Source organism: Lotus japonicus, chromosome 4 (genome assembly GCF_012489685.1).
Source record: "Lotus japonicus ecotype B-129 chromosome 4, LjGifu_v1.2".
Taxonomy (NCBI): Eukaryota; Viridiplantae; Streptophyta; class Magnoliopsida; order Fabales; family Fabaceae; genus Lotus; species Lotus japonicus.
Window position 1 is genome coordinate 5,185,847 of NC_080044.1, and position 23,546 is coordinate 5,209,392.

The 23,546-nt window shown below is 39.4% G+C and overlaps 2 protein-coding genes across 3 annotated transcripts; both read right to left on the reverse strand.

The window, feature by feature from the left end:
• Positions 1 to 44: 44 nt before the first annotated feature.
• LOC130711310 (LL-diaminopimelate aminotransferase, chloroplastic-like) lies at positions 45 to 12,488 on the reverse strand. Its single transcript, XM_057560869.1, has 10 exons — positions 12,319 to 12,488; positions 12,069 to 12,148; positions 11,668 to 11,735; positions 11,204 to 11,320; positions 10,344 to 10,406; positions 3,966 to 4,070; positions 3,736 to 3,786; positions 1,944 to 2,264; positions 1,026 to 1,232; positions 45 to 594 (listed from the first exon to the last, which is right to left on the reverse strand). The coding sequence occupies exons 1-10, from the start codon at positions 12,396 to 12,398 to the stop codon at positions 301 to 303; spliced, it is 1,386 nt and encodes a 461-aa protein (XP_057416852.1). The 5' UTR covers positions 12,399 to 12,488; the 3' UTR covers positions 45 to 300.
• Positions 12,489 to 14,460: 1,972 nt separating this feature from the next.
• On the reverse strand, positions 14,461 to 18,644 carry LOC130712679 (DUF21 domain-containing protein At4g33700-like). Of its 2 annotated transcripts, none has more exons than XM_057562498.1 (11): positions 18,171 to 18,644; positions 17,323 to 17,399; positions 17,154 to 17,237; positions 16,854 to 16,967; positions 16,644 to 16,730; positions 16,227 to 16,366; positions 16,048 to 16,135; positions 15,526 to 15,599; positions 15,280 to 15,422; positions 14,879 to 15,144; positions 14,461 to 14,777 (listed from the first exon to the last, which is right to left on the reverse strand). In XM_057562498.1, exons 1-11 carry the CDS (start codon positions 18,346 to 18,348, stop codon positions 14,733 to 14,735), a joined length of 1,296 nt encoding a protein of 431 aa, XP_057418481.1. In that variant the 5' UTR covers positions 18,349 to 18,644; the 3' UTR covers positions 14,461 to 14,732. The 2 variants fall into 2 exon arrangements, with proteins under 2 accessions (XP_057418481.1, XP_057418482.1); XM_057562499.1 differs by having other exon boundaries at positions 15,280 to 15,404; positions 18,171 to 18,642.
• Positions 18,645 to 23,546: the final 4,902 nt, after the last annotated feature.

Sequence of the window (23,546 nt, forward strand, 5' to 3'; positions counted from 1 at the left end):
GCAAATATAGTGAAAATTCAAGAAAGGAAAATAATTTACCCAAGTTGAATTGAAACATTGACATTTTCCATAGGAAATGTCATGTAAATAATTGCAATCATCAAGTGCTGCAGCAAACTCCAGGAGTATGGTACAAACATGAAAAGGCAAATATACCAGAATAAACATCCTCAAATCCTTACATCTTAATCTAAATTCCAATGAAAACTAATTGCATTATTTCAAAAGGACAACCCCTACCAAGCACCATCAGTGTCAGTGAAAGACAATACAGCTTAAAACAAATAAGATATTCAAAATTCACTTGTATAGTTGCTTGAATCTTCTGCATGCCTCCAAGATATTTTCCCTGTGACCGAAGGCGCTAACCCTGATAAATCCTTCACCACCAGGTCCAAAACCACTACCAGGAGTTGTAACCACATGAGTCTTCTCAAGAATCTCACTGAACACATCCCATGAACTTTGCCCTGGGAAATGAACCCACACATAGGGCGCAGATTTCCCTCCGTAGACCTTAAACCCGAGAGAGTCAAATGTGTCCACTATAATGCTAGTGTTTTCTTTGTAGAATCCAATAACATCTCGCATAGCCTGCACTCAATTGCAGCAATCGTATCATGTAAGTTCTTTGACAAATATATTTCAAATAAGCTTTCATATTTGTTCTAAATCATCCAAGAAAACCGCCTCAGCCCAGAAAATTTAGTAGCTGAAAAGTTTGGTATAAAGAGAAAATGCAAGTGGAATGCAGTGTGTTTGTTTTTGCGTTCATGAAAATGCATACATGAAAGCATGTATCTCAAGGTACCAAGAAAGAAGCAAGAATTTCCCACACTGACAGGGGTTCAACATGGATCGGCGTTGAATTCACTGGAAATCCAATCACGCACTTAATATTTAATAATGCCATAATAATAGGAGCCACAGAAGCATCAAGTGGTAGGAGGAAGAGGCAAATAATGTATGGAAATTTGGAAATTTCTGCGTTGCAGAAACTTCAAGAATAAAATAAAGTAACTTACCTTAAGGCCTTCTGGTGAAAGACAAGCCAGACCACCTGCCTGGGAAATATTTGACGCGCCATTGAAACAAGTGCAAACAATACGGTTGAAGTCCTTAGCAACAGGAAATCCATCTGAAAACAGCAACTGTTTTGGAACCACAGTCCAACCCAGTCTGACTCCAGTAAACCCAGCATACTTGCTATATGATGAAGTCTCAATAGCAACCTGCAATAGGCCATAAGTAGTCATACACTGATATGCAACAGAAATCCATGGCATTCACTGCACATCAAAAGCAGATTCCTAACTGAATTTCTAAATTTTGGGCCATTCTAAAAAAACCCTGGATGGAAATTCTGCTTGATGTCATGTATTTCCTTGTAGTGGTATGTCAGTTTAATCATCCAAACTATGTATTATTTGAATAAAAGAATATAATACTTGCATACGTAGACATATAATGTCAGCAAAATATTCAGTATCTGGAATCACACTCAGACAGATTGAAAAAGTTAGTCCTCCTAGACTAGTGCTATTAAACAAAGCCAATACTAGATGAATTTGACATGGTAATATGGAAATAATTCATAGTGCAACAGAAAAGGTTTGTCGTCAAAGCTAAAAAAACTAATGAGTCATGTAAGAAACACGAGATTCTTCAGTGCACTATCGCAATAACCAAATCAAGAAGGTATGGGACTTGTTGCAAAATAAATTTGAAATCACATTCACACGTGTTAAATTTAAGTTATTGCATAAGCGACATGTACTCAGGTAGAGTGGCAAATACATGTAATCAAGAAGATTCCACCAGATGCATTCCATTAAAAACTTAGCAGTCAATTGATGCTAAGAAATAGGAATCGTAGTCATAGTAAAGAGTGAACATAAAGACCAGTCCTTAAACATCAAATTATCAGTTACAGACTCGCTTACCTCTTTGGCTCCGGGAATTTCAAAGATGGAGTGCGGGTTGTCACCAGAAATATACATTGCATATGCTGAATCATAGATTATTATAGACCCATTGTCCTTAGCATACTGAACTAGTTGGGTCAGTTGCTCCCTTGTTGCAGCAGCACCAGTAGGATTGTTTGGCGAACAGAAAAAAATTATATCTGGTCGAGAAATGGAAGACAAATCAGGGAAGAAGCCATTTTCTGGATTACACCTCATGTATTCGATGTTCGCAAACTTCTCAACGTCCTTCTGGAAGGAGCCAGTCTGGCCCATAATCACACTTGAGTCTACATAGGCCTGCATATAAAACTTACATTATTTACAGAGAACAGCTACTAGAGACAAAAGGCTAGCAACCTAGAGCAGAATAAAACTGTGGTGTCTCACTTACATATTATCTATATTATTTCAACACAGTTCATTAGGATTAAGAGAAGAATGATCTGAAAGTGTTTTCTTGTATCTCTGGAATGATTTGTATAATATTTACATACAAGGTTGATGAAATCAATCCGGAAACTGTAGGCCCTATTTACATAATGTTTTCTTGTATCTTTAGAATCTGCTACGTAAGGAAACTATACAACAAATCAATCAAACTCTACAAATTTAAATATCTCAATCATAATCAACACTCCCCTTGAAGCTGAAGCATATTCATATGCATCAAAGTTTTTAGTTGTGAACTCTAAAGCACGGATATGCTAAGCCCTACGCATCGGGTACATAGATTAAAACCAGCTTATTCATTGTAAGTTGTAGATATGGAGTGACAATGAAATATTCCACCAAAGAAACAAAAAAGATGCAAGGCAAAAACTTTCCTACGTTAGGTATGTCACCTAAAGGTTCTTATCCCTCTTCTAAAATTTAGATATTATGCCTCTTCTAAAATTATTGTATAATAATCCCCAAATTAAAGTTCCAACTAGCTATTAACTCTTCCCCGCGTATGGAAGGGACAACAATGTCAAGTGTCAAGATCATAGTAGTCAAAACTCAAAATCAAGAATATGACCTTGATCGGGAGTGTTAATCGTAAATTGCATAATGATGAGATTAATCGTAACATTTAGTGAACTTCATATATATATATATATATATATATATATGTGTGTGTGTGTGTGTGTGTGTGTGTATTCAAATATATATGTATATAAACAGAATAAATAACAATGATGAAAAAAAACACTTTATGGTGCAATTATGCGAATATGTGATAAAACTAGTGATTAAGCCACAATTAAGCAAGAAAACGCTTACAAATCAGTGCCCAAGGCACTTATGCGCGATTATAATCGCAATTTTGACTACTATGGTCAAGATAGATAACCTTACACGTTATACTTTCAATAACCAATTTAAAATAAAAGAAATTATGATCAAAGTTGAAACATTGTTCAAAGAAGCTAATTGAAGCTTTTCATGTGTAGGCATATGTCCAAATGTCACTTTCTCCGGTAATGGGCAATCTTTCCATTCAAGATTTGCCAATCAAATACCAAAAAAGCCTTTCTTCAAATATTAGAATGAACAATTCTTTCAAGTCCTCTGACCTTATATAAACAATTTAAAAAACTCATAGAACCATGTATTTTCTATTGCAATTTGTATCAAAGAGCGCGCATCACACAGGAAATCAATAAAGACGTAACAACTGGAACAGAATGAAAGTATCCATTTGGGTCTTTGGGATAACGAAACATGAATGAATACTTAAGGTTGATATGGGAATATCATTTTAAACAACCACATAGGTATGAATTACCGGGTATGATGGGTCTTGAACAGCCATTTTCACATCTGACCCAAAGACAATCTGCCAAAGAAAATGAAAGAAATAATAAGTTATGTTCAGGAAGAACTTGTTCATTGTGGAAAACACCCACAAAGGAGAGTATCTGAAATCCAACAGCAGTAAATGGACCAGGTAAAAAACACAATAGGCAGAATATGATTTAAGTAGGACATATTATATTTAAAAGATACAAAATGAACCTGGAGGCGAGATATATCACACTTTGCTCCATCTGAGACAAATATATCATCTTCTTCTATACCAAGATCACCGTAAAATGTCGAAGCAATTGCACTTCTTAATGGCTGCATAGATTATGGATGTCTCTCAATCTTCCAAGTATCATAAAATTGTGTAAAAGATAGTAGGCATACGCACTTAGACTTAAAAATAACACATGCATACACACAAGGTAATCTATGTTTCAAAATTCAAACCCTTAGCATCTTCAACTAATTGCATTTTTCCGAAAGGTAAACATTAACATCAATTGCAAAGATTGAACTCTGGCAGTTGGCACCCCTTATTACAAAGACAATGATTTAGTGTAATCGTAAAGCTTTGGTAGTTAATATATCAACTAAAGAAAACAAACCAAAAGAAATGGTAAAGAAAGCTACAGGTGTCATTCCACACGTGGAAAAAAAGGCCAAATACAAATCCTCAAATCTTGAGCTTACATGAAAAAATTCACACAAATTTGTTACACATCATGAATTAATCTTCCCGTAAAACTCTGGTAAGAATAAAGGCATATAGTGCCCAACAGAGACAAACTTACAGTACATGTGGAGTCAACTAAAAAGGCAAATAGTGCACAACAGAGAAAAACTTACAGAATAAGTGAAGTCAACTAAAAAGGGAGACATTAAAAAAGAATTCCTTAATTGCCTCAAGGATCAAGAAAATACAGGAAACTTAGAATAAAAAAAAAAAGGAAAACATTTTATGTTCTACTTACAAAAATAAACTAGGAAGTAGTTGTTCAACTGTTAGAAACCCCAACTTAGTCACACAAAACAGAGGAAAATGAACACAGAAAACAACAGTGATTGCTTATTAATGGACTTTGGAATGTTTACAGAAAGGGAATGGTTCCCAGGAATTCTGCCCAGAGCTAAGCTCCTATAGGAAGCTAGAGCTTCCTACTCATATCTAATAACAGAAATAACCCAGGTGCCTCTCAACCTCTCACTCACTTTCCTTAAATTAGGGAACTCTTACAATCACTTTCTCTTACCATTCCGTTAGGAATTTACCCACTATTCCCTATCTTGCCCCTTCTAGAATAGACTTGCCAAACTTTGGGTCCCTTAGTCACTTGTTGGGCTAAATGATCCTGTGAGCCTAAACCCATGTCACCGGTCCTAACAATACCTCCCCCTAGAAGTGCAACCTTGTCCTCAAGGTTGAAGGTAGGGAATTGACTTCGGATGGTTAAAACATCTTCCCACGTGGCCTCCTCTGCGGACTTACCTTGCCAGTGGACCAACACTTGGGGAATGTCCTCTCCCTGTGCAGAAATAGTACGAGTCGCGAGTATGTTCCCAGGGTTGACTGCCTCCGTTCCTTCTCCCTCAAGGTGTTCATACTCTCCAATTGCTTTCTTCAAAAGAGAAATGTGAAAGACAGGGTGGACGCGGGAACCTTCAGGTAATTGCAGACGGTATGCCACTGCCCCAACGCGAGCTACAATCGGATAAGGTCCATAATAACGCGCTGCGAGTTTAGCATGCACCCTGGTTACCACCGATTGTTGACGGTGTGCTCGCAAATTGACGAAGACCCACTCTCCTACTGCAAAAGATTTCTCAACCCGCTTAGCATTAGCCTGAGATTGCATTCTGTCCTGCGCGCGAGACAACTGAGTGCGTAATTGTCGTAGGGCTTCATCACGATCCAGCAATTCACGCTGCACGGCCTCTACCCTAGTCTCCCCGAGTCCCCAACGAGGAAGAGCCGGAGGTTTGCGGCCATAAACCGCCTCAAAAGGGGTCTGATTTGCCGCAGAATGGAAGGTGGTATTGAACCAAAATTCGGCCCAATGTAACCAACATACCCATGTCTTGGGTTGATCAGCAGAGAAACAGCGAAGGTAGGTCTCTAGGCAACGGTTCACGACCTCCGTTTGTCCATCCGACTCAGGGTGGTAAGCGGAGCTCATCTTCAATTGAGTGCCTTGTAGACGAAAAATTTCCTTCCAGAAGTGGCTCATGAATAAGGGGTCGCGGTCACTAACGATGGAGGAAGGAATGCCATGTAATCGGATTATTTCCTTGGCAAACAGCTCTGCAATACTTCGGGCAGTATAAGGATGTTTCAGAGGAAGGAAATGACAGTATTTTGACAGCCTATCCACGACAACCAGAATCGCCTCAAATCCTTTTGACTTAGATAACCCGGTGATGAAGTCCAAAGAGACATCTTCCCAAATTTGCTCCGGGATAGGAAGGGGTTGGAGGAGTCCCGCAGGGGAGGAAGCCATATACTTCTGACGTTGGCAAGTGTCACAACTCCTCACAAATTCCTGTACATCATTTTTCATGCCCACCCAATATAAATTGGCAGCTATGCGTCTGTAGGTGCGCAGGAATCCGGAATGCCCTCCTTGAGGAGTGGCGTGGAATTCTGCTAACATTTTGGGAATGAAAGCAGAGTGCTGCGACAGTACCAAACGCTTCTTATAAAACAGGGTACCTCGCTGGTACGTGAAATCCGGATGAGTGGCGGGATCCTCTTGCAGCGCCCTGATAATGGCTTGTAACTTGGCATCGGATTGCAATTCCGCTGCTACCTGTGCTTGCTCTTCCCAAAACGGATATGAGCTCATGGTTTGGTATTCTGCGCCCTCACTCATTCGAGATAGTGCGTCTGCACCTTGATTCAAGCGACCTGGTTTGTAAACAATTTCAAAATCATAGCCCAACAGCTTGGCTGCCCAGTTTTGTTGATCCCCGGTAACAATTTTCTGACGAAGTAACTCTTTGAGGCTCTTTTGGTCCGTCGAAACCAAGAACTTCCTGCCCAAAAGGTAAGGCCTCCAATGTTGGATTGCAAGGGCCACTGCCATTAACTCCTTCTCGTACGCTAACTTGGCTAGGTTGCGGACCCCCAACGCTTTACTATAATAAGCGATAGGATTTTTACCCTGTATGAGGATAGCCCCAAGGCCATTCCCTGATGCATCGCACTCAACCAAAAATTCCTTGTTGAAGTCGGGCAGCGCCAGAACTGGTGCTGTAGTAAGCTTGGTTTTCAGCACCTCAAAAGCTTGTTGCGCCTCGGGTCCCCATTTGAAAGCATCTTTCTTGGTTAATTCTGTTAGGGGCTTTGCCACCTTCCTGTAATCTCGGATAAACTTACGGTAATACCCCGTTAATCCTAAGAATCCTCTGACCCCTTTAACATTTTTGGGAGTAGGCCAGTTCACCACACTCGTGATCTTGCTTGGGTCTACCGCCACACCTTGTTCCGATATCAAGTGGCCCAAGTATTCCACGGTTCTTTGGCCAAACTGACACTTCTTCATGTTTGCCGTAAGCTGCTGGTCTTGGAGAATTTGCAGAACAACTTCCAAGTGGTTGAGGTGAGAAGTCCAATCTTGGCCATACACCAATATGTCATCGAAGAACACCAATACTCCCTTACGTAACATGGGTCGAAAGACCTCATTCATCAGACTTTGAAAAGTTGAAGGGGCATTCATAAGACCAAAGGGCATCACCATGAACTCATAATGCCCCTCATGTGTACGGAAAGCGGTTTTATGCACATCCTCCGGTCGTACAAGGACTTGGTGATACCCGGATTTTAAGTCTAGTTTAGAGAAATATCTTGCCCCGTGCAATTCATCCAGGAGCTCCTCAATGACCGGTATGGGAAATTTATCAGGAATTGTAGCCTTGTTTAGAGCGCGGTAGTCCACGCACATCCGCCAAGTTTGGTCTTTCTTCTTTACCAAAATGACGGGGCTTGAGAAAGCGCTTGTACTTTGTCTGATGATGCCCGCTTCCAGCATCTCGCGAACCTGTTTTTCAATCTCAGTTTTATGCAGATGTGGATAGCGGTACGGTCGAACGTTCACAGGGCCGTGCCCCTCTCTGATATTGATGCAATGTTCCCTTCCTCTGCTTGGTGGCAAACCGCTCTTCTCTTCAAACACGACACGGTATTTGTCCAGTAACCGAAGTAAGCTCTCTTGTTGTTGGCCTGTAAGATCTTTGCCAAGAGGTTTCTGTGACTCAGAGGTTTCCAGGGACCAAAGGATGCCGTGCTCTGCCCAGTTTGCCCGTCGGACGATGCGTTGTAAAGCCACCATAGATTCCTTTCCCGCGGTTAAACCCTGCAATTTGACCCACTTTTGTCCACTCCAGAAACACAAGGTGTGAGTTTCCCAATTGGCTATGGTGTCTCCGAGGGTCTTAAGCCATTCTATGCCGAGAACGACATCGGGTCCTCCTAAATCAAAGAGGTGGGGTGCGCAATCGAGCTGGTAATCAGCTACCTTCAGCTCTATGCGTTTGCAGCGGCCTCTCGCGCTTGTCTGGAACCCATCTCCCAATTTGATGGACATCTAAGGCGTATCTTCTACTTCCCAACCCATTCGGAGAACTAATCGTTGATCTATGAAGTTGTGGGTAGCCCCACTGTCCACCAATACCAGAACAGGGACCCCTTGAATCGTTCCCTGAAGACGCATGGTTTGGGGTTGCTCTCTCGGTGTGTCGTTGATGTTCTGGAAACTCATCATACTCATCTCACCTTGAGCTTCTTCTTCCTGTTCATCCACTTCAACAGCCAGAACATTGCTCTCCTCTGTATCTTCATCTCCTTCTTCCACAATCAATACGCGTAACTGGCGGTCTGGGCACTGATGCAATGGGTGATACGCTCCTCCACACTTAAAACATAGTCCTTTTTGTCTCCTTTCCAAAAGCTGAGGATATGTCAAATGTGAGAAGCCCCGATCCCTTGGCCCAACCCTACGTGGATCACTAGGTGTTTTTGAATCAGGTTTTGGGCCGTTGAAAGAAGGTTTTTGGGGAAGCCCAGCTTCTTTCATTCCTTTTACCCAGACCCAATCTGTCCCTCCGGGTCGACCCGAACCGCCTGACCCTCCTCCTTTAAAACCCGACCCTCCAAACCGATTGGACCGGTTCAATCCTGACCCGAGTTCGCCTCTGACCTCCTTCTCTACTGCTCGCGTCACCACCAACAATTTCGACCTGGTAATTCCTCCCATGGTCGTAAGACTTTGAACCTTGCCCCTAATCTCTTCTTTGAGTCCATGAAGGAAATAGCCCTGGTATTGCTTATCGGGTAATTTGGGGATTTGAGCCGTAAGGTACTCAAAATCAGTGATGTATTCATCAATGGTTCCTCTTTGTCGCAACTCCGACAGCTGCTCGTAGACATCGCCGTCACCGTGGCCACCATAACGTTCGAGCAGCGCGTCCCTCAACCGTTCCCAAGTGAGTGTCTCCTCTGCCTCAAGGAGAGAATTGTAGAAGTGGATGGTTGGACCATCCATGCTCAGTTGCGCAAGGCTTACCTTCACCTCCGGCGAGGTTCCTTGAACACGAAAATAGATCTCAGCTCGTGATATCCAGCCCGCTGGGTCCTTGCCATCGAAAATGGGCAGTTCCACCTTCTTCACCGATTGGCGGAATTCAGCCAGCGCTTCACCTTGCAGCTGAAGTGGTCTTTGCGATACGTCTGCATCTGGTTGCTGAATCGAGATCTGCTCCGGCGAACGTGGTTTTGTGCCCGATACACCACCAACATCCTCGCGATTGACAGTGGAATCTTCATGTTGCACGGTTTTGCCCATTGAGCGTTCCATCAACGCTACTAGTGATGTGGGAAGGTCTTTGACTGCCGTAGTGACAGCCGCTAACGACGAACGCATCTCTGCGAGCTCGTGCTCCAGAGCATCGATTTTGGCCTCCATCTGAGTCGCTACCTGTTTGGATTTCCGGGATGGCATCCACTGGTTCCGGCGAGCGGATCCGGCAGGTCGGACCAATTTGTTAGAAACCCCAACTTAGTCACACAAAACAGAGGAAAATGAACACAGAAAACAACAGTGATTGCTTATTAATGGACTTTGGAATGTTTACAGAAAGGGAATGGTTCCCAGGAATTCTGCCCAGAGCTAAGCTCCTATAGGAAGCTAGAGCTTCCTACTCATATCTAATAACAGAAATAACCCAGGTGCCTCTCAACCTCTCACTCACTTTCCTTAAATTAGGGAACTCTTACAATCACTTTCTCTTACCATTCCGTTAGGAATTTACCCACTATTCCCTATCTTGCCCCTTCTAGAATAGACTTGCCAAACTTTGGGTCCCTTAGTCACTTGTTGGGCTAAATGATCCTGTGAGCCTAAACCCATGTCACCGGTCCTAACATCAACCAAAAAAAGAGAAATAAACTATCAGCAAGGGAAAGGGTGGGAAACTGTAACAGGTCAGGCATTGCATTTGATGTGTGAGGCAGTCCAGCAGATTCTAGAAAGATACAAGAAATGAAAAATGGAATAATTGATGAAACCTCTCATGGACATTAATGTGACATACCTTTTCACCTTGTTCGGCTCCATAACCACTATATCCTTCTAAGGTTGACAATGCTTGTGATCTCTGATTAAAAAGTGAAAAACAACATTTACAAATGCTCAAGTAGCAACAGGTGAAGAATTGATGTAATTTAATTGAGTTGATAAAATATTATTTATGATTAACAGTTCTTGAAAAAAATATACATATCTACAAAATATCACACAGATTATTGATCAATAAAAGGCACCTTAAATAGATTTAACCAGACATTGAAAGAGTTGTCCAGATAATACCAAAGCTACTGAAAAAAAAACCAATGTATCAAATGTGGTAGATACGGGCCCTAAGGAATCTGCTATCTCGAATGAGGACTAAGAGGTACAATGCACCTTATCATAACTAAAAGGAAGAAAGTGTAACTTACTGCCAAGGGCAGTGCGTGGGAAGTAGGGAGACAATTGGTGGGAGAATGAATTGTAACAAAATAGGTGGGGGAGGGGAATAAAGGAAGAGGGTAAACTGGAACAAGTAGAAACTGGTCCCATATGACAATACACCTCTTGAAGAGCCTGGAATCTGTTTTCCTATTTTCTTCTTCTATATTTTGATCTAGGAACTGCTATATATCAGGACTTGAATCCCATTTCAAGGTTGAATTATGTAAACAATACAGTACACTTCCTTATCTTGATCCTAATGCTCTTCGGTACGTATCATGGTACTATTATGAAATTCAACAATTAATAACCATAGAGCTCCAAGGTCAGCAGAAAAATGACAAATACTGGGGGGGGGGGGGGGGGGACTATATTCTATTGTCCAGAGTGCAAATATGAAAGATATATCATATATCAGCTTTATTCATGCCAGAGTTCTACCTTTGCCATTGCAGAAGTTATGACTTCAGGAATGGGTTCAGTGGTATCACCAATTCCAAGGCTTATTACTTTTGCATCAGGGTACTTCAGCAAGTGCACATTCCTTCTTCTAGCAACCTATTTTTTGTAATAAAATTACAAAACAAAAAAAGGCCAGCAAAAAGAAAGGCAGAAAAGTAGTTATATATCATATAAAGAATTAACCTCAAAGTTGGAGAATGGAGAGTGAGAAAGAGAGAAGGATATGCACATATATAAATAAAACAGAAGATTGAATAGCTAAAATGATACATATTTCTCCATATTTTCTTCTTTATCCTTAGCAGACAAGATAACAAATTTCAAGAGTCAAGTGCTTTGTTGCGACATCTCATTTTTTAATCAAATCAAACACTGGCTCATTTTTATTTGATAAATGAAGAAAAACAGGATCAAATGCAGAAATATGAAGCAGCATCACATACCTCAGGAAAGAGGTATCCAGCTTGAAGTTTACCCATATTAGCATTGCGAGAGACCTTAGTCTTGTAGGCTTCAAAATGAAAAAAAAAATGTCATCTCACTAAAAAATTAGATCTCTAATATCTATTCAATGGAACAACTTGCTAGCACTTTTCCAACACTAATGACTAAACCACTACAGTAACCCCTCCAACACACAATCAACTAGATAACTAAACAGCCCGGAAATGACTACCCAATAATTTAATCTGATGAACTTGTAAACTAAAACATTGCAAAAAGGAACCAACAAGAACTAGAAGTGAACCATGTCCACGCAGCATATGAACCCCATTATAATTTTGTCCAATCACAAGAAGAATCACAAATAATCAAATTCAAATGAGAAGATTTTTCAGGGTACCAGTCTCAGCTTCTTGGGGTGTTGCAACGCATTTACAAATGTTCACGCTCTTCACATTCACAGGCAATGACACCTGACTCCTGCAGTAGGCAAGGACAGACACCCCAGAAAAAAAAAATCAAAAATTTAAAGGTAAACAGAAGAAAGATAAAATCTTTAATCAATATTGTAGAAAAGCATTAGTGGGTAGGATCCCAATTTATCTTCGAAAACGAAGACACAACAAGGAATGAAGGTGAAGCAAAAGTACCTAGGATTGAAGGTAGGGGGAGCTAAAAATGCAGAGGAAGAAGAAGAGATTGAAGTGGTGAGGTTTTGGGTTATGGACATTTTGGATTGGAGAAGAGTAGCAGAGAGTGGAGAGTGAAGAAGATTGCTGATGGATTGAAACTGCGGCGTTGAGTGTTTGGAACAGCATATGTTGGTTGACCCTGCCAGGTTAAAAACTGCACGTGTCAGCTCTTTGTCGTTTTCTTGGTGTAGATTCACCTCTCTGAAAGAGTATTTCTAAAAAATCAATTATAAATGAAATGAATTTCCTTTTTAAAAAATATATATTAGAAATGAATTTGTCCCGAAGGATAGCTGAAGTGATAAGAGTTAGGATATAAGGGTTGGGTGGGATGAAGGGTGAAGGGTGAAGGGTCCAAGTTTGAATTATGAGGATGACTAATTTACCAACATTACTAACGACTAACATTTGGCTATAAAAGAAAGAAATGAATTTAAAAGGAAGTCATTTTTATAAAACAAATGATATTTCTTGGATATGATAGTAAAAACCCTAGTTCTGAAAACCGGACCGGAAATCGGGGTAGTGATCGGTTCGGTGCAATGAGAAAATCGAAGTGGAATATAACCAGTTAAAACCCGAAAAAACTAATCAAAAACGGGAAAATCGATCATTAAATGTCTCATTGAATGTTTGTGCAAAGAAATTTTACACTAATACACATTAAATCTTTATATCAATCATGTTGAAGATACGTTGTCTATGCATATTTCATATTCCAATGTAGTTTGAATGCACCTAAGAGGATAGCTCAGTTGGCAGCACATGCTTAATGTGTGGGAATAGCTCTTGAATTCGATCACCACACAACACACTTTGAGGGAGGGATGAAGAATTTTAACCGTAATTAAACCCCGAAATAGGCATAGTCGACATTCAAAATGTGACCAGGTACCAAATAGTTTATACAAAAAAAAAGTAGCTTGAATGTGTTTTTTGCCAACTCATGTCTTTTGTTCATTACTCATTAGAGTTGATGTGTCACCGAAATGAATTGATTTTATGAATGTGATTTTAGCAACTTAAGGCAAATACAAACACACGGTACTTAATTTCATTGCTTTTGAATGTGTTTTTTTATCAATTCATGTCTTTTGTGTCATTATAGTTAATGTGTCACTGTCACTAAAATAAATTGATTTTATTACTGTGATTTTAGCCAACTTTGAGGCAAATACAAACACACACGGTACTTAATTTCATTGCTTTTGATATGAGTTGATTCTTTGGTTGGATTTAGCACTTCTATACCTGCTACTCGGAAGTAAGGAAAACATCATGTTCAGTGTGTTTTTTTCTAGCGTGCAACAACTGGACTATGAGCTAGAAACAAAGTACTTAAAATGTCATATAGAACTTTAGGAACTGTGGTGACAACTTTAAAGGAGAGCGCCTATCATCAGGGTCTCAAGCTCAACCAACATCACAATAACTGAGAATGGATAAAGGTGAAGAGGTAAAAACAGGTCAGATGAGAAGGCAAGCGGAAGTGCCTTCAAAACAATACTCTATCCGTGTAACTTACTGATCTTCTTTACCTGCTAAATCCCAACCTGAACTTCAATTTTACTCCAACTCATAATAGATACTACATGTAAATAATTATTTTCAAACCTCCATCATGTGTTAATCCCCACCCATGTACTATTTAGTATTTACATTAACCGGACTGTTTCTGTCATGGGTTAGTTCAAAAATGAACCATGTGGGGCAATTAGTGTTCCCCACCTAAATTACAAAATACTCAATTTTTTCTTTAGTTCTCTTCCTTCTCCATTACTCTCACAACCTCTCCCGATTTGTCTCCGGCGACACACGTCACCATCTCCAACCACTATTCCCCACTGAATTATGTTCAATTTGCTTCTCTTCAAGGAATAGGGTTCTTGAATCCTAAACCCCTTGCTGGGAGTTGTCCTGTACCAATGCATTGTGCTTGGTCATGTGGCAGGTAAAGAAAATGAATGTTTATCAACCATCAACCTAATTTAGTGTAGTTTATGGAGAAGAGGGGGAAATGGAGGGCCACGGTGGCAGCGGTATGAAGCCAATGATGGCTTGACTCATCCAACGTATACAATCCATACAAGTAGCTATCAATCAACAAAAAGCCATGATTTTCTGGCTTGACTCATTGCCTCAAGACATATATTGATGTGCATCTCAAAATAAAGTTTGATGTCGAAGTGTTAACAGATTTCTCGTCCCTACATTTCATCAGTAATAATGGTTTGCAGTCTTGCACATTCCAATCACATATCAGATCTCTACTACAGAGCAGCTATCAACCTAAACCGCATTACCTAATTAATTATCTACAAGGTCCAAACAACAAGAATATTAACATAGCCAGTTCCAAGGAAATGCCATTGTCATGAGTCTTCAAAATGATGATCTGTCTCATCAAAGATCTCCTCCTACATGGAAATATTGATGTCAGAAGCATTCTACAAGCAAATAAGCTTGATTTCTACAATATTTCAAAAGTGATAAGACTCTTCACAATGACTGTTAGTACCTGTAAAAGCTCCTCAATGACATCTTCCATCGTAATTATTCCAACAGCTTCTTCTTCTTCAGGCATATGTGGAAGGGGATTTCCATCAATCTCCAAAATATCTGAGTACATATTTTTTGACCATTTTTTGCTCCTAGAACCACCCCTATTTGACTTGTTTGTATTAGGAAAGCTTTTCCACTTGTGGAGTGGCATCGTGGGTTTCAAAACTTTTTCCTGAGAAGGCTTTTCACCATCAATATCCACCGTCACATATCTCTCCGAACCTATTTCAGAGTCATGAGACCCACGAGGTTATTATTATGAAAGAAAATTTCAGGCTTCAAAGGGAATTCCAAATAATTATTGTGGCAAAAGACAAATATTTTTAACTGTTGATACTTCTTATAGCATGTTTTTACCATTTGCATAGTTTTCTGAAGATTGCTGCTGGTTCTTGTCGCATCGTCTTACAACAACAGCCATGTGGCTGTGGCCCTTCTGGAACTCATTCAAAATATCATAAAGTGGCATGCTTTCTGGAACCCTGTCCATATATGTAATTCTCAAACACGAAGTTATGGTGACATAATGCCCATTTAGCACACAATATGAAACCAGAATCAAATGTTACATATCCTATTCAACCTATAAAACATACAATATACCTTGGAATCCTGCGTATGGTTACACTCTTCACAGGTACTTCATCCTCAGGATGAATTGTCAATAAATTCTTGACCTAAAATTATACATCATATATTCAGAAAACAAAGGCAATATGCAATCAAAAGAAAAAGGGCTGATCAAATGATCAATAGAAAAATGTATATAAAAAGGAAAAGCATTGTTGATATCCCATTGACTAGAGATATGGCCAATGCAAACAAGATTATAAGCAAATGCACAATTCTCTTATTTCCTATCACATCACATATCATATCAATCAGCTATTTACATAAGCTCCCAAACACTTGCATAAGTGGCTTATGCTATAAGATAAGCACAAATAAGTTCTTCCATACAGGCCTTGATCGTATAGTCAAGAACGATCGGCATCAATAATAATCCTCTCGTAAGTTGAATTTAGAAATATCGGTATGTGGATTTTTTTCATTTAATGGAAAATGAATGTTCAATGTTGAAGACTTAAGGTATCTTTATAAAAATAAAGAATAAGACCACTGTACCAGTATAAGCCCAATAATGTTTGTAGGCTGCTCATAAAAGACCGGAACTCTGCTATGCCCGTTCTCCAATATTTCATTCATCAGTTCCCTGCTTAGAAATAGGCATTTGATTATATGAGAAAAAATTGCATAAAATACAAAAGCGAGCTTTTACTAATAAATGTTTTAGTAAGGCTTACCTATCCAGCTTTGAATTAATATCAATGGCAAATGTTTCACATATAGGACTCATGGCATCACTTGCTGTCTTGTCACTGAGTTCAAGTGCCCCAGCAATTATTGTTGTTTCATCATGAGTCAGTTCCCCACCTTTCCCAGCCTGATACAATACAATCATGAATAGCAACAACAATAAAAAACGAGGCATGAATGTCCAAGCATAGGATTCCAAATAACCACAAGAGAATTAGAAAATATAGCCTTTAGTGATATGTTAGGCAAATGACATATTTACATTGAAAAAGAAGGGCAGCATATTTATGAAACACATAAAACAAGTTTTGTTTAATAGCCTGATCAAATGACTTAAAACATTGTATAATATAGATGGATGTCTTTATTTCATAACAAAATCATCTTACGGCTATGATACAGACCTCATTACCATGCATATTTACAAGTGTTTTCAACTCAGCTCTGCGGAAAAGGGCTTCATGTCGATGACCAAGCAAAAAGTCCAGCAACTGGAAAACCACATAAATGCAAAACAAGCCAAGAAGGAAAAGAAAATCAGGATAAAATAAATTTGAGTTTGCTCCATAATGATTCAAATAAGACTAATTAAATTTCTACTAAATGTATGTCACCTTGCTAATCGGAAAAGCAATTGGATAACATATCCACACAAGCACACGGACAAAGGGAGCCACCAATGCACCAATAGCTAAACCATATCGAGAACAGATTGACTGGGGTATAATCTTCACACAAGCAGACATATGTCAGACAACTTTCACATGTACTCTTAAGTAAGAATGCTAATATATTCATAATCATTCCGTATTACCATTCTGAGGCTATCATTAGAAACTTTACTGGAAAATAAACACGGGCAAGTAGAACATTAGATTTACAGATTGAAACATATAAGTACAGAACTTTCTCACCTCACCGAACAGAAGAATTAATGTCACCGAAATCAGTATAGCACCCCAGGCCGTAACAAGACTATCAAGAAAAATAGGAAGTGCCTGAAAAAAGCAACAACCATTCTGAATACTCATTCCATGTAACAAATATACTGACCAGCTTAGCTTATGATTCTTTTAGCAGTACCTCCATGGCTGCAGCATTGCAGATTAGCAGGGTACACAGCAACAAATGCTGGTTTTTCACAACAGGCAATATCTTCTCTGTAACAACAAAACAAGATATCAAAGAGGTAGAGAATCAATATCTGCATAAGCTTCAAAACATAAAATAAGTTCTTCCAATTTCTACAGGATTAATGATTCATTCACACCAACTTTCTCTTCCATCTCATTTCCACACAATTTTCTTCCTATCTCTCTCTCTCTCTCTCTGCATTTCCTATCATATCACTTATTTCTCTCTTCTCTTCCTATCACACTCTTATGTGGGTGGAATTAAAGTGTGAATGATTCACTATTCTTTCTCCTATCACACCCTCTATCATATCACTTATTTCTCACTCTTCTCTTCCTATCTCGCTCTTGATGTGAGTGGAAGTGGAATTAAAGTGTAAATAATTCAATACTCTTCCTACCGCAAAAAAAGTCTCGCCGATAAGAGATAACACTCAGCTAGAGTTAACAAGGGTTTGGCAGAAGCTTGGGTTAGAAAAAGCTTGAAAATTTATTAATTCACCCATAAAACCTGAACTACCAAGCTCATATTTTTTTATGTTTATTCAACAACTCCCAAAAGGTAAGTAAATTGTCCTCAAATCCCATTTGGGGTGTCACAAAAAAGAGCCATTTAATCATCTATAACCAATATATCATCAGCTTCAATAAAAAGCAATATGATCCCTATAAAGAAAGCAATAAAAAACCACACAATCAACTATCAGAGATTCCTCTACAGAAAAACAGAACAAAAACCATGTTGATCTTGCAATGCTTCTGATAGAAACAGAGAGTGAGAGAGGTTAACATACGTACCAGCGTGTTTACGATCTTGAGGAGTACCAGACTTGGCAAGAACCTCAAGATCAACGAGACTCAAGGACATGAGGCCTAAGGTGAGACCAGACATCAAACCTGCGAAGAGCACGAGAAAGACGATGACGAGGATGTGCACGAAGAACTGCGATTCGCAGCATGTGTACTCCACCGCCATTCACACAGACACACCGCAGTTTATCTCTCTATCTCTTGAAACTTTATAAAAATAAATAATTGTCAGAGAAAGCAAAACCGCCACCAATAGAGCTCTTTCATCATCTCCATTGTTTGTGAGTTGTTGCTATTTTTATACTATGGTTTGGATTTTGGAATATTAGGATTTGGAAAAAAGAGAGAGTAGAGAAGGGAAGATTGTGTTGTGTTTGTGTTTGTGTTTGTGTTTGTGTTGTGTGGGTTTGCTTTAGCTGGATTAGGGAGAAAGTGGCAGCTGTTTGGAGGTGTGTCCAAATGAGGACAGAGATCGTCAAATCCATTCATCTCACGCACTTTTCGCTTCAAGACAACGGGTTAAATATTATAAAATCAAATTATTATTTTTTAGGAATTTTTAAGTGAGGCGATAATGTCGGTCTAGGGTTTAAATTGCACCTTTTAGAATTGATCTATGAATTCTTCCGTGTAATTTATATGTCTCTTACTCTTACGGCTTAAGTTATTATTTAGTGATAATAAGATAACTGTCGGGCTTATAACCTATTAAGTATAATTAGTCTTTGTCCTGAAGGGTAGCTCAAGTGGTAAGAATTAGAGACATAAGAGTTGGATGGGATGAAGTGTGAATGGTCAAAAATTCAAACCCTGAGGATGACTAATTTACTATTAACAACTAACATTTGTCAGTTAAACAAAATATAATTAGTATTTTTTTTAAGAGTTTAATTTTGATGCACCGACGGTGTAAAGTTGTTTTACACCGTCAACCAATCAGATTTCAAGGATGTGACATGTCAATTAAAGAAATTAAATGAAAAGAGAGATTTTCTCACATCCTTGAAATCTGATTGGTTGACGGTGTAAAAAAACTTTACCCCGTCGGTGCATCAAACTTTTTCTCTTTTTTTAATGAAGTATAATTAGTCACCGCAATGATACTAGTGCGATTTGAACATACAACTTATCAAATATAAAACTCTACTGTGTTTAATCTAGAGGGTTTTTCAATTAGTATTATTTTTTGAGATGTATGTTTCATTAAAAGATCTGCGTATGCTTCGATTTTATTCTTGTTTTGTTTGAAAGAAGCTGAATCATTAATTAATCAAAGTGAGGCATAGAAGCCAATACATCGACATCAACTAGAGGGATCACCTCATTAGGCACCTCCTCAATCCAGACAACCCCCGGAAAAGAAGACGCGTGCTTAGCAAGGTAATCCGCAACAGAGTTCCCACAATGGCGAACAAAAGAAACAGAAACAACTGTCGATTTTATTCGAAACAGAGATAAGGGTGCCTCTTTACATGTCAAAACAGCACCTCAATTGATGTTATTATGAATGAAATATATATACGGGTAAAATCCTCACTCCCTCCATTGCAATTAATCTTTCTCTCTGCTCCCTTAACCAGTCAATGGAGAAGCAAAACAAAATACCCAGTTCTTTATTTTCCATTTTACCATTCAAAGGTGCAGCACTCTTCTCCCTAAAAGTCTCTCTCATTTTTCTTTTCTTTCTCTAAATCGAAGGCAACAACTCAAAACACTTAAACTATGAAACTTCCATTATTTCCACTGTTAGAGTCCCACGCCAAGCAATTGCTTATATATGGTTATGCAAACCTTAACTCTTGAGCTAGCTTTTGGGTTAAGTTAGACCTCATTCATCCACTTTCCTCCACTCCCTTGACCGAATTAGTCAAAGCCAACATCATCAGCAGCCCATAAATCTCCCAAGGTCTAAAACGAGTCCACCTGCAAAGATAGGGGTGTTATGTATCAAGTGTGAGTAAGTTCCATATTAGAAGATAAAGATAAGTTTGAGTGATTTATAAGTGTGATGACTCATACACTCATTGCCTTAAGGTTTTGAGTGAAAGATGTGGTGTCTGGTCCACTTGTGGTTTGCTCTTTAAAGCCCGATATAACGTTTTATCCTTCAAGTTTTAAACCATCTCCTTTGTTCGACCCTTTCTTTGGCCCAACAAGGGGACGCAAACCACATTGCCAAGGAAGCTAGGCAGCGAAGAACCAAGTGCTCTAACGACTCCATACCAACAAATCAGGTCTACATCCAAATGTTTGTGATGCAGCAACAACTGGTTCACCAGTAAAAGCTGAGAATGGACCTCCAAGACACCTCCTTACACCTCGGCATAGCCAAAGATGACTAGAAATTCTTCCACAGGGTGGAAGATAACGACGTCGTAGATGAAGATGAAAAGTTTCATCTCGCTCCATATGGGCTCTCTCACAAACATGTTGCCAAATTTACACGTATAGTTTCCATGCTCGGATTCGGGAAAAAACAACACATCATCGCCCTCAGACCTCGTCAAAGGCAACACAATAATATTTTCCACCGTGCCCGAGCAAAAGACCGCCTCTACTATGTCCCTCTTCCAACATATGCGTTGCCTATCAATCAAATCCCCCACTTTCATAATTCCCAACACCTCCGCTAAATCACGCCGATAGATACGAGGAGCCCTAGTTTGGAGCCAATTATCACACCACTCATAACTTTAGCTCGACCTCCAATCCTCCAAGACCCACCGCATTCAAAGATCCATCTTGTCATTGAGATACTAGACCAGGTAGCTTGGACGATATCCTCTCTTCGCCCTCTAAATAGTTCAACTATAGAAATAAACTTCTTTGAATACCCTAACAAAAAGTAAATTCGGGCAAGTATATAGCCGCCACCCGTTCTTGCCAACTAAGGCCAAATTAAAAGATGTAAAGTCTCAAAACCCGAGACACCCTCATATTTTTGCTTGCATAAGTTCCGACAATTAGTCCAATGTATAATTCGCCGGGAAGCATCCCCACCCCAAAAAAACCTTGAGATTATGTTGTCTATTTCTGCACAAAGACCATTGGACAACATAAAACTAGACATAACATAAGAGGGTGTTGTTCCTTTTTTCATGGTTGTCTGCATTTTAGCTAAGGTATACTTGTCTGTGCCAACATGTCGGACACGATGTTGTAACATCTGGACTATGACATGTGTCTCTGCGAATCTGATGTGAGTTGGCTGAGTTTTCTGTGAAGCTGTGCTTTGATTACGTGGTATTCAAGCTAGGGTTGTTGAAGAAGCTTCTGTGTGCTATCTGGAATATATTATAGTGGAATCAATTCTGCTGAAGAGGATTTGATTTGGTTTAAATTGTGAAAGTTGTTATCTTTTGTTCAAATCTTATTTGATAAGATTTGTTACTGGTTTAAAAAGATTTGTTCCATATATGTTTTGTGGACTCTATTTCGTGCAAGCCCATTGAAGATCAAGGCCTGCAGAAGAACGACTATTTAAGGAGGCTTAACCCTAGTTGCTAAGTGTGCGTTGGGCACCCAAGGATGGTGTTTTAGGGTTTGTGTTTGTGAGTCCTTGTTCTGTGATTTTGTACACCACTCTACTGTCTCCATTGATAAATCATATGGCTTAGAGTTGGTTTGTTTTAGCTGAGTTGTAATCTCTTCAATTGTTGTTTGATCATGAGATCTGTCTTTACTCTTGTGTAAGTTTCAATCACTATGGCAGTGATTGTGAGAGAAAGTGAGAGGGGGTTCTCATACTTAGGGGGAGACCTAAGTAGTATTCCACGGGTAGAGTTAGGTAGAAAAGGTAGTTGAACTGGGGCAGTTCTTGTGAAGACCTTTTTGTACTTGATTCTCTATAATAGTGGATTATCTTTCTCGGGCTGAAGCCCTCCAGATGTAGGTGATGTTGCACCGAACTGGGTTACCAATTCTCTGTGTTCTTTATTGTTTTTGTTGATTTAATACTGTGCTTCACTACTGCTATTACCTGCTGTTATCTACTGTACGTTGTGCCACATGTCCTAGACATTTGGTTCGACATATGTCCTGTGCGAGAACCAGAATTTCAGAGGGTATGACCTACGCTACAAATTTAATCAGAACCTCTCTCCCTGCTCTCGTAAGTGTTTTCTCTTCCACCCCTTAAGCTTTTTGCAGATTCATTCTTTAACAAAATTAACTGTGTTTTCAACTTACTAACGATAGTTTGCAATCCCAAGTTGTAAGGCCCAAGTTTTTAAGCTTTAGATAAGGGAATGAACTATAAGAGTTTATTTGATTAAAATAAATTTATGAAGGAAAAGGTTCAGGGAAGAGTCCAAGGATTGTATCAAAGACCGATAAGAGTTATAGCACGACTAACATTCGCCTGATCCTAGGTCAAAGGTATTAGTGAATAACTAATTTACAATTTAGGACACGATGGAAACTAATTCCAAAAATCTTCAGAGAAATGTTAGAATTTCTCTTTTTCGTCTATAAACCAGTGGTTCGACGCGAAAACCTGGAATGTACGAACGTCAAATTCCAATTCTCGGAAGATTGCCGAAACGGAATCCCTCATAGTTCGAGAAACCTAAGATCGACAGACGATGAAGACTTTTTCCATTCGGAGCTTCAAATGAAGATTCCACCCACGTTCTCCTATTTCTCTCGTTATTCCTAATCTTTCTTCAGAAGGAAGTTTTCTCTTCCGACGATCACTGCAAAAAGTAGTTTTCGGGATAAACCGACTTACACCGACTCATGCCGACTTTGGATCATTTGGTTTAATTCCAAGAATTCCGTTTTGAGTTCTGGAATTCTGTCGCCAGAACCTATCTTAGAATTTGCAGAGGAACGCGCAGGAAAAATCGGAATCGCAAAAAAATGATTTTCCGCATTTTTCCAAAACCTATAAATAGCTAGAAAAAGAGATATTTTCAAAACCCACCCCATTTTCTTTCCCCAAACCCGCGGCCAGCTAGAGGAGAAGAGGAGGAAGTGATTTTCGCGAATCTTTGCCCGTTTGCTTCACCGATCTTTGCTAATCGAAGACCTTGAGGTAGGTAAACTATATCTCTCTTCCGATCGTCGTTTCTGTCGACTTCTTCTATGTCTTTCTGTGCTCAAAGTTTTGAGCTTTTTGAAAAACTGTTCAAATAAGCTGATTTCAGTGTCTAAACTTATTCCCTGCATGCTCCTGAGCGTGTTCTGCGGATTAGATTTTGTCAGATGTCGACGAAATGCCGCCGGGATCAATTTTTGCACCAAATACCCATTTTTAGGCAAAGTCGCAACCTTTAAGCTGAAAACTATCGACTTGGCTTAGTGCTAGTAGGATTAATCGTATTAAACGTCGTTGTTGACGTCCCCATCCAATTTGTTTTTCAA